At 45.3% G+C, this 15,761-nt stretch overlaps 1 protein-coding gene across 1 annotated transcript in view; it reads left to right on the forward strand.

Annotated features, from left to right (window-relative positions):
* LOC122534969 (dipeptidase 1) overlaps nt 1–15,761 on the forward strand; it is a 53,883-nt gene that overhangs the window by 20,905 nt on the left and 17,217 nt on the right. The window contains exons 5-6 of the mRNA XM_043666085.1: nt 8,642–8,818; nt 8,962–9,046. Coding sequence (XP_043522020.1) covers nt 8,642–8,818; nt 8,962–9,046 — 262 coding nt within the window. The remainder of the gene's footprint in view (nt 1–8,641; nt 8,819–8,961; nt 9,047–15,761) is intronic.

A 15,761-nucleotide genomic window follows, 5' to 3' on the forward strand; every position in this document is an offset into this window, starting at 1 on the left:
GTGTGTGTGTGTGTGTGTGTGTGTGTGTGTGTGTGTGTGTGTGTGTGTGTGTGTGTGTGTGTGTACGTGCCCCGTATCTATTTAATATAGAGCCACCTCCTTTCAAAACACCTTCGTTTCCCTCTGTCGACGTTCGCGATTTCAACATGGAGGGAGCGGGCGGATTATTTTCCTATGATCGGGGGGCGAAAGAGAAGAGAACTCGCGAGAACTCGACGCGTGTTTCCCCCTGCGAGGCGAACGAAGCCGCGAAATTCCTGGAACGCTCGGGCAAAAAACGACACGGTTGAAAGGTGAAGGCAGGAAGATTGAAATAAAGGAGAACGCACGACGCCAGCAAGTAGAGAAATATACCCCCGGTTGAAAGGGGGTAGCCCAATAAAACCCATTCCGTTCCGTTCCATTCCGTTCGGTGGAAGAGCCTGCCCCTTGATAATTCTGAAAAATTTCCACCTCGCTCTCTTATCGCGTTCTACTGCCTCCTTCGATTCGCAATACCCTCAGATCTCGAAAGGAAAGTTTCTCAAACAGAGATCTATCGAAGAATCTACGGCGTCGATCTCTTTCGCGAACTGACCAGCAGCACGAAAGAGTTGAAAAGAGTTGAAAGTCCGAAATTTTATCTCGGGCTGGCACACCTTTGGATACGAAATGGACTGAGGGAGCTGTGCTTTCGTGAAGCGCCTCGACCGGTCTCGTCGAAACCAATTCAGATCGGCCATCCGTGGCCGCAAACTCGGGCTCGAGTGCGAGCATGAATTTCCCGAAAGAGGACATTCGGTGTATCCTGTCCAACACGGGGACGAAGCTCGGAGCAATTCTAGCGAGCGGTCCGTGTCCAAACAACGGAGATGCCTGGCACTCGGAAGTCGCGGCAAATTCAAGAAAGCATAACTCAACCGGAGCAATTAGTACGGGGGGGGGGCGGTTTGCACGGAATACCTGGCTAGTCTCGCCAGGCCTGCGGAACGATCTCTCGCCAAGTTTCCCTCTAGCAGCCATCACGCTCTTAAAACACACTCTCTCTTACGGAGTTTCACGGATACGTGACCGTTCGTATCGATACGTATCGAGATGGGATGGAGGAAAAAATACCGGAACGTCTGTACGTTGGAGGGTTGATCGAGACGCGGCGCTAAAAGCACACTCGGTCACAGGTCGATGCTTTCGGCTAATTGCCACGTCGGCTCTCGATAACTGGCCGTCAGTCGGAACAAAAGAAGGAAGCAAGGTGAAGACGAATGGTCGAGCCCGTGTCTCGAGAAGAGAACGAAACACCAGGGATCGTTTAGCTTCGATCCACCGCCACCATTCAATGTACGTACATACATACGTACGTACGTACCGCGATAGAATCTAAATGATCCGGTCCGAGCCGGTTTGTGTAATCGAGCGACTCTGTTAACAAACATAACACCGCGCAAAAGTGTTCGGTGATGGCGTTAGCAGATATTATCGGACCTCTAATCGAGTAGAACGAGTTTCGGATAATTAAGATAAGGTACGTACGTAGCAACGTGTTAACATCGTTTCTACGACATAGTCGATCGGTTTTTACGTTCGCAGCGCGAGCATCGACAGCAAATTGAATAGCGTGTTCGATTCGAGGGAGGGATGGGTGCAATCGCGCGCTCGGGATATTTGGAAACGGACTGATCGATTATTTACCACGGTAATTAATTATCCGTTAGATGTCCGGACTATGAATCGAGCGACGCTATCGGGGGCGGGACAAAAGAGAGAGAGAACAGAAGAAGCATGATTTATTACGCTTTATCGTGGAAACTTGGACGGACAATAGGAGCAATATCGTTGCAAGGAGGGAAAGAGAAGAGAATGAATGTACACGTGTTGATGGTTTTTTCTTCTTAACTTTGAGAACGCTTTTCTCGGGGCGTTAATTGCGCGGCGTCGTCGCCCTCGTCTGTGATTGTAAGCCAGGAATGTACAATCGAGACTGCGCCCGGATTATTAATATCTCAAACTTTCTCGAGCGTCGAGGATTCCCCGCGTTACCTCACCGCGTGAAAACTCTTTAAAATTGCATTATCATTTCTCCCACCGGGGCCCGCGATCTTAATTTCAAGAATCTATAGACCATCTCATCAACGCCGCTAAACTTTCAAACGCCGACCCTTTATTAACTTCTTCGCCTTTCGCCCACTCTCCCCCCCCCCCCCAAGCCCTCTTCCCACTCTCCAGCCGGCTCGTTCTACTCGACAAACATAACCCCCGCGCGCGAATCGATTTTCGTTCCAACGCGCGCGATGCGCCCGGCGGAGGCTCGAGCTTTCGCCTGATCCCTCATCGAGAACCCGGACCACTTAAGCTTCCGCTTGCCTGAACTAGACACACACACACACACACACACACACACACACACACACACACACACACACACACACACACACACTAGAAAACTACGGAACGTCGTGACTTAACGCGATTAAAAAGTCGCAGTACGTATCGAGGCCCGCCGAAACGAAATTCCTCCTTCGTCGTCGTCGTCGCGATAAGGCGACATCGTCTGTCCGAGACATTTGCATGTTAAGCAGATTCCCTTTAATCCGTGTCAACGGAAAGAAAAATCCGGTTAAAACTTCCGTTAGATGGCTGATAATATTGCAAACTCAGGCGACGGTCCGAAAGTTTTAAAAGAGAAAGCCACCGAGAGAGAGAGAGAGGACACGCGCAAATGGTGGAAATGATTCGACGCGATCTATCTTTGCCTGGTGTGTGCAAGCGGCGAGAACGTTCGTCGACTCGACGACGAAAATTCGAAGGGCGATGCGGAAAGCTTGCGCGGACGCTTGCAAGTTCGATGCGACACTCTCTCGGTTGTGCCTGACCGATAAGTTTTGGAAAGCGTTCCGCAGAATGACCAGACGTCCTTTTGAAGCCAGCTGCCAGCTCGGTTGTTCCCGAAAGTTCGAACGTCTAAATAGGTGGCCGGGGCCACCGACAGTTTCGCGAGTCTCAAGTTGCCGGTGGACGATAACGGCGGCAGCCGGTAACAAACAGAAGTATCAAGAGGCGAAGTTTGACCGGCTGGAAAGAACAGGATAACGTAAGGACGACTGGCCTCGTGTTCTGGTGACTCCGGTGTCCGGATCTTCCTGGCAGTTTCGTCCTTCACCGGAGTAAAAACCGAAAGGCAACTAACTTCTTCCATCCGCCCCTAGCCCACGTTGTTGTTTCGTACTCGAATATCGTTCGATCATCTGTTGGCGAAGCGACGGGAAACTTTTGAACAAAGAAAGTCATTCTTGTAACCAACGAGCCCCGATTCTAACCGATGAGATTTTCTTTTCCCTCCTTTTTTTTCTTTCTTTTCGTTTCTTTTTAGCGGAGAACAGCGAGTTCAGATTCTTGCATGATTACAATTATTACGGGAGAGTCCGGGTTAACTCTGCAAGAGGCTGCAAGTTCTCGGTTGTATCGCATACTAGATGTACTCACATACCATTTTCTGTTAAACTATTCGCTGTAGAGAAAAATATTTCAAATAAAACTTGCGTTGTTTCGAGGTTTCAAAGTTCATCTTGCGGTGGCCACAAATTTTACCTAAAAAAGATTAGCCTTCGACGTGACTTTTATTTCTTTATATGGAACTGTATACTTTCGAGTTCACAGTCTTGTAACTGATATCGAGACGAGAATTCAGCGACTTAGATAGTCCATTCCAAGTTCATGCAACGTCATTCAACGCCGTTTGAAGCTAACTTTCGTTCAACATCCAAAGATCGTTCCTCATTTATGATGTTCGAAATATTGACCGTGGGGATCGATAGAGAGATACCCCCCCTTCGAAAGAACGTGAAGCATTTAGCGAATATTTAACAGAAAATTAACATAAGATAGTCGCGTGCGGAATAGCAGCTGGCAAAAAAAGAGGAAAGACACCTCCGACACGGCGAGTACCGCTTGAGAAAAAGGCCAGCAAAAGGACGAAGAAGCCTATTCGTCATCCTGTCAGACTACACGATGTTACGCCACCTTAGCCTCGAGATTCACGAGGGTGGATTCTTTCGATGATCAGGGAAAAAGTATAACCTGTCCGACTTGCGGCCCCGCAAGAAACGAATCGCCGGAGATAGCGTGCGTATCAGACGAGAAGAGGAAATCGGCGATCTTTCGCCCAACTTTCCCCACGGGGGACCTTCCGTACCCTCCCGGTGTCATTTTTCATCCGTTAAGGCTCTTTTCCATGCAATCCGTCGCCTCGACAATGACAGGAACGTCCCCCGGTGGAAAATTAACAGGGAAATCCGTGCTCTTCCAGCAGGAGGTTCAAGGTTCGAAGCGAAAGCTTCGAAAGTTCCGAGACAATGCGAAAGGACGAACGAGGCGGGCGACGAGCGACGAGCGCGGAATTAAAACGGACGGACAAAGCGCCGGCTGATAAATTGTTCGGATAATCGAAGAAAACCAAGTGAACAGGGGCTTACGCCTGGGATTCAAAGCGCGCGGTCCTTTATGAAGCCGTTGCTCGCCGAGGGTGAATATCATCCTGTCGAGCGTCACTCGCACGTGTTTCCAGCCCGCGTTCCCGTGCCTTTGCGGAACGCTCAAACGTTTCCACTTCTCTCCTCTCCTCTCCCCTCCTCAGTGCCTTTCGTTCGTTCAATCTTCCCTCCCTGGGTACAACGAAATCTTCTATGGGATCTCTAATGGAATACTTCCATCTGGAGAAATTTTATATTCGCCTCGTTCTCCTTCTTTCCTCGTCGCGCGATCGAAAGGAACGCACGAAGATCAAGGAGGTTGGCACATCGTAACAGAAACTCGCATTCCCCTCGATTTCGCCGGCTCGTTTTCTTTATGGATCTCGCGAGTCTGTACATGGACAGTCCCAAAAGTATCCGACCTTTGCGTATAACTTTGTCCTTGAGTATCCAATTGTAAAAAGCAGGTACGAAGCACTTGGGAGAGTCGTTTAAGAATACCCTTAACCGATTAACAGAAGCCTAAAACTGTTGAAATACAACAACTTGATCATCCAGCAGTGTAAGCCCATTGCAAATGACTTTGTGAGGGGCAACGGTTGTCATCTGTTTTCTGTCTTCTTCCCACTATTTTTCTTTAGTCACGGACGGGACCATGCCGAGTAGAAAGTTCAGTTTTTTGCCAGTCCTTGCCGCGTGACTACCTCATTGTATCACAAATTATTTCATTAAATAAACCATTCGTTTTTTCCCCACAGAAGTTTGTTATATTTCACTACATTTCACTACAAAAACTATTCAGTCGACAGCAATACGCAGTTTTGTGAACGTTAAATTCCCCGAGCATCGCATCACACAACGACGGAGCGAATCGAGCAAAGAATTTGCACCGAGTTTTGCCAGAAACTTGGTCACACCTGTTCGGAGACAATTCGTACGATTCGAAAAGTTTACGGAGATGATTCCACGAGTGACACACAGATAAAAGAAAGAAAGAAAGAAAGAAGAAAGCACGTCAGAGTCGAAGTAACGACGTGAAGGTCATGCTCACCGTTTTCTCCTCCACCATGAATACGTCCCACAAGGTCGCACAATAAATAAAGAATATTGTTTAAAAGTGTAAGTACGGAGGAAACGGCCACATCTTTGGGAAAGTGACAATTTGGTTGCTGCGCCATGACGACGCACCAGCTCATTCCATTTTCGCTGGCATTGTTCAAGATTTCTTAGTAAAACATGGCGCAACTTCAGCTTCGGCAACCCCCGTACAGTCTGGATCTAGTACCGTGTGATTTTTCGTTATTCCCAAAACTGAGAAAACCGTTGAAAGGCCGAAGATTCGACGATGTCGAAGCAATAAAACAAAATGCGACGCAGTAGCTGCTAGCCATAAAAGAAAAGGACTTCGAAGACTGCTTCGAGAAGTGGAACGACCGCGGGAAAAAAGTTATAGAGTCGGATGGGAACTGCTTTGAAGGTGACGTCGTGGAAATTACTCCTGAATGGGAGTATGTTTTAAAATATAAGCAGAGGTCGGAGGACTTTTTGGGACAGCCCTCGTACACGAGTCTCGTTTCATCCGTTCTGGACGATAACGTTGCTCTCGGCAAGCGGACGAGGCGTCGCTCCGAGGATGTTTCGACGTCGAGCGCGCTAAAAATCTTCTTCGGAAGAAAGTCACAAAGCGAGATACCGCGTCGCGTCCCGACTAGAGAAACAAAACGACGCCGGAGGAGAGAGAAAGAGAAAGAGAGGAATGTGCGCGCAAAGCCAATCCAGCAAAATCAGGCGAGGGGGGAAGAACGGGGGAGAATGTCGAAGAGTGAAGTTTATCGCGTTGTTACTTTAACGAAGTATTCTCTCTCCTGGTGCAGGCATTCCGGCAGATATCCGACAGCGAAGAGAAATCCTCGGGATTCGCGAGATAACTCCGCGAGTCTGACGACGACCACTTCGCCCGAAAGATACTGCAACTTCGCTAATTTCGTGATAATGACCGCTGCAGTTAACGATAAACTCGTGCGTCTACCTCCTCGGCTAATTTCCCTCGAACACCCTGGTAACCGTTCGCGTCGAACCAGAGACACGAACGAAGAGTAACCGACACCGGCGCGCATCGGCCTCCGGTGTAACAGGAACCGTATTGCACGCCGAAAATGAGACGAACGAAGATGAGAAACGAGCTTTCGGACGAGAGACGAGATAAACAGGGATTTTGAGAGATTCAACGCCGCGGCGACGCTGATTTAACGAACCGTCTACGTTTAATGGAAGCGTTTCGTTCCCTCCGGAAGGACGCGTCTAGACGGGAAGGGTAACTCCGCTTTCGCGCCTAGCATCGCTTAGCCTAGAGAAGGAAAATGACGCTGTCGTCTCAGCGACGACGGTCCCAGTTGTCGGACCGATAGTCACTCGACGAGAACAAGCTGCGGGAAGCTTCGTAATCTGCCGATATTTATCGATCGCGTGCTAGTTTTGGATGAATTTCGTTCGTCACGCACGACGAATAACCACACGAAACTCGTTCGATGGCTGAAAGGTGCCGATTGTCCGACGCGGGCAACGAAGCGCACGTACGAGAGAAAGTACTCGCGCCCGTTTCTTTCTCGTTCGTTCGGCGAGAAACTGACAAGTGTCAAACCCTGGTAAAATCGAATTTCCTATTAGCAACCGTATCTCGGAAGTCTGACGTCAGATATCGAGGACGATATTCCCCCCTCCCCTTTCACCCCGTTGCGACAGCAGATTTCTCGATGAATCTCTATTGGAAATCTCTCGTCTGTGAGAGAGAAATACACCCTCCTGTGGAGACCCACTCTCGTGGAAACTTTTCTGCAAAACCCGGCTCGACTTTTGCTGCCGTTTTACGAAACTGCTCGAACGAAACTCGAACAAATAACGACGACCAAGAGACGATTAAAATATAATAGAGTAGTGCCCTGTTAACCTCTTGCGCTGGTAACTGGTTGACGGACCATAACGAGTGACCAAACCGTATACGATAATTCGTTTTCTTTTTGAATTCATCGGTATATCACTGGATAGAAATTACTGAGAAGTAACGAATTTATTATTTGTTTCGCCTGGATTGTATTTCAATATAATTGAAACTGAGAAAATATTGCAATTTTGGGACAGAAAATTCTCGACGTGCGCATTCAAGAGGTTAACCACTTGCGCTGGCAACTGATTGCGGACCATAACGAGTGATCAAACCGTATACAACAAATCGTCGCTTTCTTTTTCTTTCAAACTCGTCGGTATATCACTGGATAGAAATTACTGAGTAACAAATTTATTATTTGTTTCGCCTGGATTGTATTTCAATATACTTAAAACTGAGAAGATATTGCAATTTTCGGCCAAATATTCTCGACGTGCGTGGCACGTCCTTCCAGCGCAAGAGATTAAGTATCCGTACTTTTCCGCAGTTAAGCGTCTGTCGCATCGAAGTAACACAGAGTTTCAAAGGCAGAGTATCAATCTCGCGTCTACATGAGATTAGAATTCACCGCGGAGAAAGTGTCTAGAAAGAATCGTGAATTTTTTTTCAATCGGATTGATCGGCAGCTGCAATAAGTGTCACGGATAACGCGTGAGCACGCTGCAAACTACAGTTCGAACGTCGGGAACGTTTGAAGGGAATTTTTCATTCCTCAGACGCGTCGCGTTAATCTCCGTCTCACACGGAAAGTTAAAAACAGGGTAACTGCCAAAGGAATTTCCATTCGAAGCGAGTGGAAAATGCCCTTTACGCGTCATATCGCGCGAGTGTGAAAACGAACAGAAACGTACTCCTCTGTACTCCGAGACTGAAAGCCTCTGGTTCCGGGCGCTTACCGTCGTTAGCCGTTTCAACTCCGCAATTATCCTTCCCCCCCCTCCCTCTCCCTCTCGGTAAGACCTCGTGCACGTTTTTTCCATTCTCCCTGGCCATTTTCGTTTCGAAATAACCGACTCGTTTCGACCGGCTTAAGCCCCGTTAATCCGCGGGCTCCTCGATTCCGACGAGCAGTCGGTAAATCCGCGAGATGACCCGATCGATTTTAACGCGTTACCTTCGAAACTATATCTACACCTAGCGATCTCAAGTACCATTATCGACAAAAGAGAGAAAGAGAGAGAGAGAGAGAGAGTCGTGTTCGTGATACTCGAAACTTAGTCCAATTATCCCACCGACTGGACGTTTTTTTCAGAGCATCGTCCTCGAGATGAATCGACTGGGTATGATGGTTGACTTGTCGCATGTCTCCGTGCCCACGATGCTCGTCGCTATGAAGACGTCGAGGGCGCCCGTTATTTTCAGCCACAGCAGCGCCCACGCCCTTTGCAATTCCTCGCGAAACGTGCCTGACCACGCGCTGCGACGTTTGGTAAGTTATCTTAAAATTAACATCGCCTTGCTTATCTCGCGTTTTCGTTAACCCCTAGTTCCGTGGGGATTGTTGTTGTCGCGTTATCATCGAATAAACGTCGAGATTCCTTCTTTGACGATGCCGCATCTTTCTGTCTACAGGCGCAGACTGACGGTATAGTTATGGTATCCTTCTATCCCCATTTCATCAGCTGTGGCGAGAAATCGACGCTGGAAGACGTAGCCGGTAAGTGAAACACAAATTCCTTTTGGCTTTCGGCTTCGAACGTGATTGAATTTCATTTTTCAAAATTGCGCTCGAAATAATGCTTGCAAATCCTACCTGAATTTTGAATTCAGAATTGAATTTTACTTTATTAGTTTCAATAATATGACGACGTTGAACGTATTAAGCATACGTATCAGGTTCTACCAGGTTATTAGATACCAGACGTTAATCTCTTACGAAGCCAAGTGGCGAATGCTGGCGAAGTGTCAAACTATACTTCTTCCGTAAAGACGTAGTTCACACCGTTCGAAAATTACGCGACACCGACGAAACACGGAAACTTCAAATCTTTGCAACTTCTTGTGCCAAGTGTTTCGCACACCGTGCGTGTGTACGCGTGTGTACGCGCGATTTCCACCGCTACTAGATGACTGTTGGATAACCGAACCCCTCTACGACCCCTCTATTCGTATCGCCTCTATAAATATCGCTTTTACGAGCAATTATTAGACACCGAGCAGGATGCCGGAACGTTGTGCTTCTCCATTCGTACCCAGAACGATATCGCCTTTGTTTGAACCGCGACCGAGTTGCTCGGCTAATCCTTCCCGTTTCCCGCTGCAATCAAGATTGCTCTCGGTCTTTATTTCACATAACTACGGCAACACGATCACCGTCCTATATTCGAGGATAAAAGCTAATTGAAGGGGACCGCGTCGATTGCTCTTTTTTTCTCCCTTTGCCCCGCGCGTTAATATGATTTTCTCTGCGACCAAGCCGCACCTTTCGTCGTTCTCTTCGTCGTCTTCAGAGCAAACTCCGCAACACCCCCGACGTGGCAGGACCGCTAAAGAGCTCTCCGGGAGAGCCGCCAATTTTCTCATATACCCAATTTATTTCGACCTTCTTGCGAGCCTCATTGCTCGCAACCGTGCGTAAGAGTACCGTGCGCGATGAATCCGTAAAGAATCGGGACAAGGACAGAGATTTCACGTGTTTCGAGATTTTGAGAGAGTGATTTCAGAAGTTATTTAGAAGTGATGTCAATGTAGTTAAGATTACCGTCGTTTAGAATCGTTTCTTTCTTCGCAAAGATGTAATAGAAATAACCCCGATTGGTATATTTCATTTAAAACCTCTGTCAAGTGTGCTGGCCAATAAAGCTGGTACAAGAGCGAAAGGATAATTTAAAATAACATCACGAGCAGCTCCTTTTGTATTGATAAAGTCAGTTTTCAAATTCGCTGGAGACATCGTCCAGAGAAAGGCGGTGAATGCGTTTTAAACGCGAAAATGCGTTAGCATTCCCTCTCGAATATACGTGCACGAATTTTTGCGAAAATCGCGCGTAAATGAATTCCTTTCATTAACCCGTTTGAGTTTTAATATCGTGTTACACTCGTGGCAGGAATTATGATTCTGAGTTGAAAGGGGAAAGCAAATTATGAACCTGCGGAACGTGAATTTTCGAATTTTCAATTTTCATTCTTCGAACTGAAAGTGAATAAATACAAATTATATCACATAGATTTCTGGAACGTGTACGTTCTTGTACGTTCATTTTGGTGAAAAATCGCGAGAAAAGGAACAAAACAGTTCTCGTTTTTCCACTCGTTCATTTACATGTTGTTATTCGTATTATCATTCCAATTATTATCTATTTTGGCATCCATGTTATCATCTATATCTACACGATTATCCAACGAAAATACTACAAACGCAAACGTATATTATACAGAGTATGGACTACTCTGATTGCAGCTCGATGTTGTTCATTGCAGCTAACATTGTTCGACACGCCAAACTGCGGTTCGACCTCTCAGTTGTTCACTCCCAAGTTGACAAGCATCGAGCAAACTTACCGAAGTTACGAGTGAGAAAATGAAGGAAACTTTTTCTCTTTCTCTTTCCGCGATTTTCTCTAAAGTGGGGAAAAATCGAGCAAATCTCCTTCGGTTCATCGATTTTCTAGACACTCCCAAAGTTTCGACATTTAATTAATACTCTATATGCGTAATGCTTCGAACGCCTCGTGTATCTGACACGATACACCGCGGCTAATTTAGTTCACCGACGACTGAGAAGAAAATCGTAATGGGGTTAAGATCAGCTTTCAAATATGACCGAGTATAGGTGGAATCAAACGCGATCGCAGTCGGCGAGAGCCACGTCGAAACATATTGCCTCGTGGGATGGGTTTCAAGCGCAAACGGCCGACACTTTGAATAAACTTCGCCTTTCCACGTGGAAATGAAATATACCGGGGCAAGAGTGAATTTATGCAGCAGCCTGTTCCACCGCGGCGCAGTTACGAGCGGCTGGAGAAAAAAAATGGAAAAGAAGAAAGAGAGAAGGAAAAAAAGAAAGAAAGAAAGAAAGAAAGAAAGAAAGAAAGAAATCTTCATCGAACGCGACTGTGCGCCGAGAGTCGGCAATTGCACTTTCATATCTGCGATACCCTTTGTGATTCATGAGACGCGAGCGTAAGGAAACTTCAGAATTCCAACGGTGAACGGCACACGGAACTTAGCATTTCCTTGGACGCGCCCATCCACCCATCCGCCCCGTACGCGACCTCGCGATACGATACAGTTCTCCGCGCTCGTTGCATTTCCATTGCGAGAGGCAGAGGCAAGGCGTGCCGGCCCAGCCGGAATGAAATGCATTTTCCATTCGTTTAAAACGGCGCTGGAATTCCGTGACCTTCCGCGGCAATTATCGCCACGCTTTCCAGCTCGTTATTATGTTAAACGGATCCTACCCTCCTCGTCCTCCTCCTCCCCCTTCTGCCGCGGTCCATGCCACGCGTTTCTTTCGCTAATCCCGCGCATTTACGCCCACACTCGGGGAGGGTCGAAAATTTCGCGATTTCGTCGCGCACGCAATTTCACAATCCCAACCGCGGATGTCTCTTCCCTCTGTCGTTTCTCCGCGTGATTTTCTACGCGGATTTCGCTTCCACCAAAGCGAAATACCGATCCGTGGCATTACCAGTTTCGCGCATAGTCCGCGTGAACCTTCGTGCACCACGGCGTGACCGTGGGAATACCAAATGCATTCGCACCAGCAGGCAAATATCACGAACCGATCCGATGATTGGGAAAGAGAGCTTAAAGCAGAACAGCGCCACGATTGCGGCGAGCTCTCCCCCAGGAGTCACGAATTTCATTCGCTTTTCGTTCTCGTCGCTCATTCTTTTTTTCTCTTTTGTTTCCTTTTTCTTTTTTTTCCCCCCTTTTTTTCTTTTCTTTTCGTTCCGCCAGCTGTCTTCCTCCGCTCGGCTCGTCGAGTTTCGAGTGTGTTTCTCGAGAGTATCGACGGTGGATTGCACGATAAAAGAAGCTCGCGACTTCGACGAGGAGCTAGCGACGGAATGAGCAATGGCTGTAACGGCGACGGAGAGACTCGCCTAATTAAATCCCTGACTAATTTATTGAGAACTTTTCGTCTCGTTGCAAGTTTGGGAGTAAATTAATGCTCGATGCGCGGAAATTAATAGTCGACGCGTACGCCGCTCGAAACAATTATGAAAACTTCACCGTGAACGATTTCAACGATCGAGTTAAGAATAGAACGTTGAGAATGAACTTGATTCGTAATATCGTAATAAAACTATACTTTAACGAGTGTACAGGTACGAATAAAACATTTGGAAACTGGCAACTCGATTAACGTATTAAACTCAAGTTTTTCTTTCCTTGCGCAATATCCGAGAGCCGACTGAGGGCTGTCAGGGGCTTTATGCATTTACAAAAGATTTAAACGCGCGTATTATGCAGAAATATACAAAACGTATACACGACCGAGCTACTCGTTATATTATTTAGATGGTGGAACAAATCTCTGCTTAGCTTCCACTTCTTTGGTTATATTCCGCGGGTGTATGAATTTGCATTCGTAATCTACTGGCTGTAGGAACACGTAAGTATTCTTAACAAGGTCAGTGCTAACTCTTATTGACGATGAAGTTGAAAACTTATTATACCATACCTGTTTCATTTTTATCGCGACACTTTAATTACAATTATTTATACCATTCATGTAATTTTACGAAATCTTTGAGGTTCCATTGTTTTTCTAAAATTAGACTTTCGACACGTAATCGAACTGTGGCACGATATTCAGGTTTCAGTTTAAATGTGACTTAAGCGATTGTTTTCTAGTGTTTTCACATTCGAGAATCGTTTCGGATAAGTAACATTTGTATTCTATAGTCCTTACAGAATATTATTTAATCCAAAGAACAATGATTTCAATGGGCACATGTGATATGTACAAGTGTTGAAGAGGGCGACGAATATTTTATTCGCGACTTTTATTTCGTTTTGTTAATTAAGATGTATATATTATTTATATGTTCAAATTTTTTATAAATACAACAAAAGTTCCCAAACTAGTTAAATTAACAAATTTCTTTGTAAGACGGACCAGATAGAATATTTATTAAAATTGACAAAAATAACCGTTTCTACGACTTTCTAACTAATAGAAATAAAAATTTTATAACTGTATTGCATTTCATACGTGTTTTAATAGGGCAAAACCAGAAAATTTTATTTTCCCGTGAGCCGAACAATTTTTTCCAAAAATTTTAACCTTTTTGTTACTGTACAAAGTCCAATTAAGAGATTTAGACATGCGCGAATTGTTTTCTTTCTCTTTCTTGCCACCCGATACGTTGTTACGAAGCTGAATACCCGGTTTTACCCTACTTTCCCCCATCATTTTTGTGCGCATTCGTGTAACCCGCTCGAATGACACGTTTTTCCGCGGAAACGGTGAAATGGACGCGGCAGACGATAAAGATGCCTGTAAGGGTCGTGAAATCGAGCGACGATCCGCTTCCGCGGGATCGCGTAGGAAACGGCGAGAAAATTATGCCGGGGAACAGGAAGCACCGTGTTAAACGGACTGGCAGCAATAATTTTCGCTGGCTGGCGCGGTTATACGGCGAACCGCGCTGCGCTTGGCCCATTGACAACATTAACCTCGTGATTGATTTCTCGTTGCGAGCGCTGCTCGTAGCACACGCCCGCTGGCACAGCGCAACAATTACGGCCACTTAATAATAACGGGGCCGTGATCGCCCACGCGTTCCCCGAATAATGCGTTACGCGTCAAGTGCACCCTGCGGCTACGCTCACCCCTCCCGAGTGTAACTGACATTTGCACTTAGGACGCGCGGAAGACGATACGCGATGTTTGCCCGACCAATCTTCCCGGGATTGCGAACACATCACCGATGTTAAATTGTGAGTATCGGAGGTTAAATTCCCGTAAATGGCGAGCAGCCATTTTCAGGTGAAATTCATGTCATCGGTTTGATGTCAAACAGAGGTATATTAGAAATTACAATGGCAACGCACAGTGTGAGAAAGTATTCGTTACACCTAGATTTCTTGGAGACATCTTTACGAAAACAAACGACATATTAGCAAAATCTGATTTTATAAATATATACAGGGTGTTTCGTAACTTGTGGGATCCACCCTTGTGGGCTTCAGGAGCTGATTGTACGCCTAAAAATAATGAAAAAAATATAAATATATGTCCTATCTGTCTTCGTTTATGAGATACAATGAATTTTCTGTTTTAATTACTTTTACAAAAGATGCTCGAAATGACCACCTTGCATTTGAAGACAAGCCTGCACACGTCTTGTCATTCATCTGGTTACTCTCTCTATCATTCCTGGTGTTTCTCAAATTTGTCGGAAGCCTTGCTCTATTCTATTTCGTAGTATTTCAGCATGTTCAATCGATGTTGCGTATACAATAGATTTTAANAAAATCAACGTACTTTGTGCCTGTTAGTTTCCCATCAAGAAAAAAAGGTCCAATTAAAAATTTATCAATTATTCCTGCCCACACGTTTAAACTAAGCTGGTGTTGATGTCTTGAATGCACAATAATGTGTAGGTTTTCTTCATCCCAATTATGATTATTATGAAAATTGAATATACCATCCCTGGTAAAACTAGCTTACTAGAGTTTGCTCTGTTTATAAAATTCATTATATCTCATAAACAAAGACAGATAGGACGTGTATTTATATGACTTGTTTTCATTGTTCTTAGGCGTGCAATCAGCTCCCGAAGTGGATCCCACAAATTACGAAACACCCTGTATAGTATATATATTATAAATAGCTCGCTACGTAACGTGCACTGTAGTAATTTCCAATCAAGAGTTACACGATAATAATACAAAATTGGAGAGTCAAAAAGTTCCATTAATTTACGTTCAGTGTTAGAGAAATTACAAAATATTCTTTCGTAAATACTAGAATGTCATCGAACGATATCGCGCCAATATTGTCGAGGGACGATTTGGTCTGTAAACCATAAAAAATATTTTACATTTTTTTCCAAATATATGGTAAAACTGTAAAACAGATCCCCGCGTGTGGATATCCATTTGATTCTCGTATTTTTACACTACTTGCATTGTTATTGTACGACTCATTAATAAAAACCATTAAGAGTATTTTATTTTCTGTTCAAATACACAGTAGAGCTGCAAAAAAAAAAATGTCCTCGTATGTCAATAGCTTTTTTTCGTTTTCAACTTTTTGTATCACTTGTATCGTTATTGTATAACCCATTATTGAAAACCATTAAAAATATTTCAATAATTCTGTTCATACACGACAGATTTATTTCATTGCTCTGTGATAAAACTGTAAAAAAAGCTCTCGTGTGTCAGTATCTTTTTGGTTCTCAAATTTTTATGTC

Source organism: Frieseomelitta varia, unplaced genomic scaffold (assembly GCF_011392965.1).
Source record: "Frieseomelitta varia isolate USP_RPSP 00005682 unplaced genomic scaffold, Fvar_1.2 scaffold_652, whole genome shotgun sequence".
Lineage (NCBI taxonomy): Eukaryota > Metazoa > Arthropoda > Insecta > Hymenoptera > Apidae > Frieseomelitta > Frieseomelitta varia.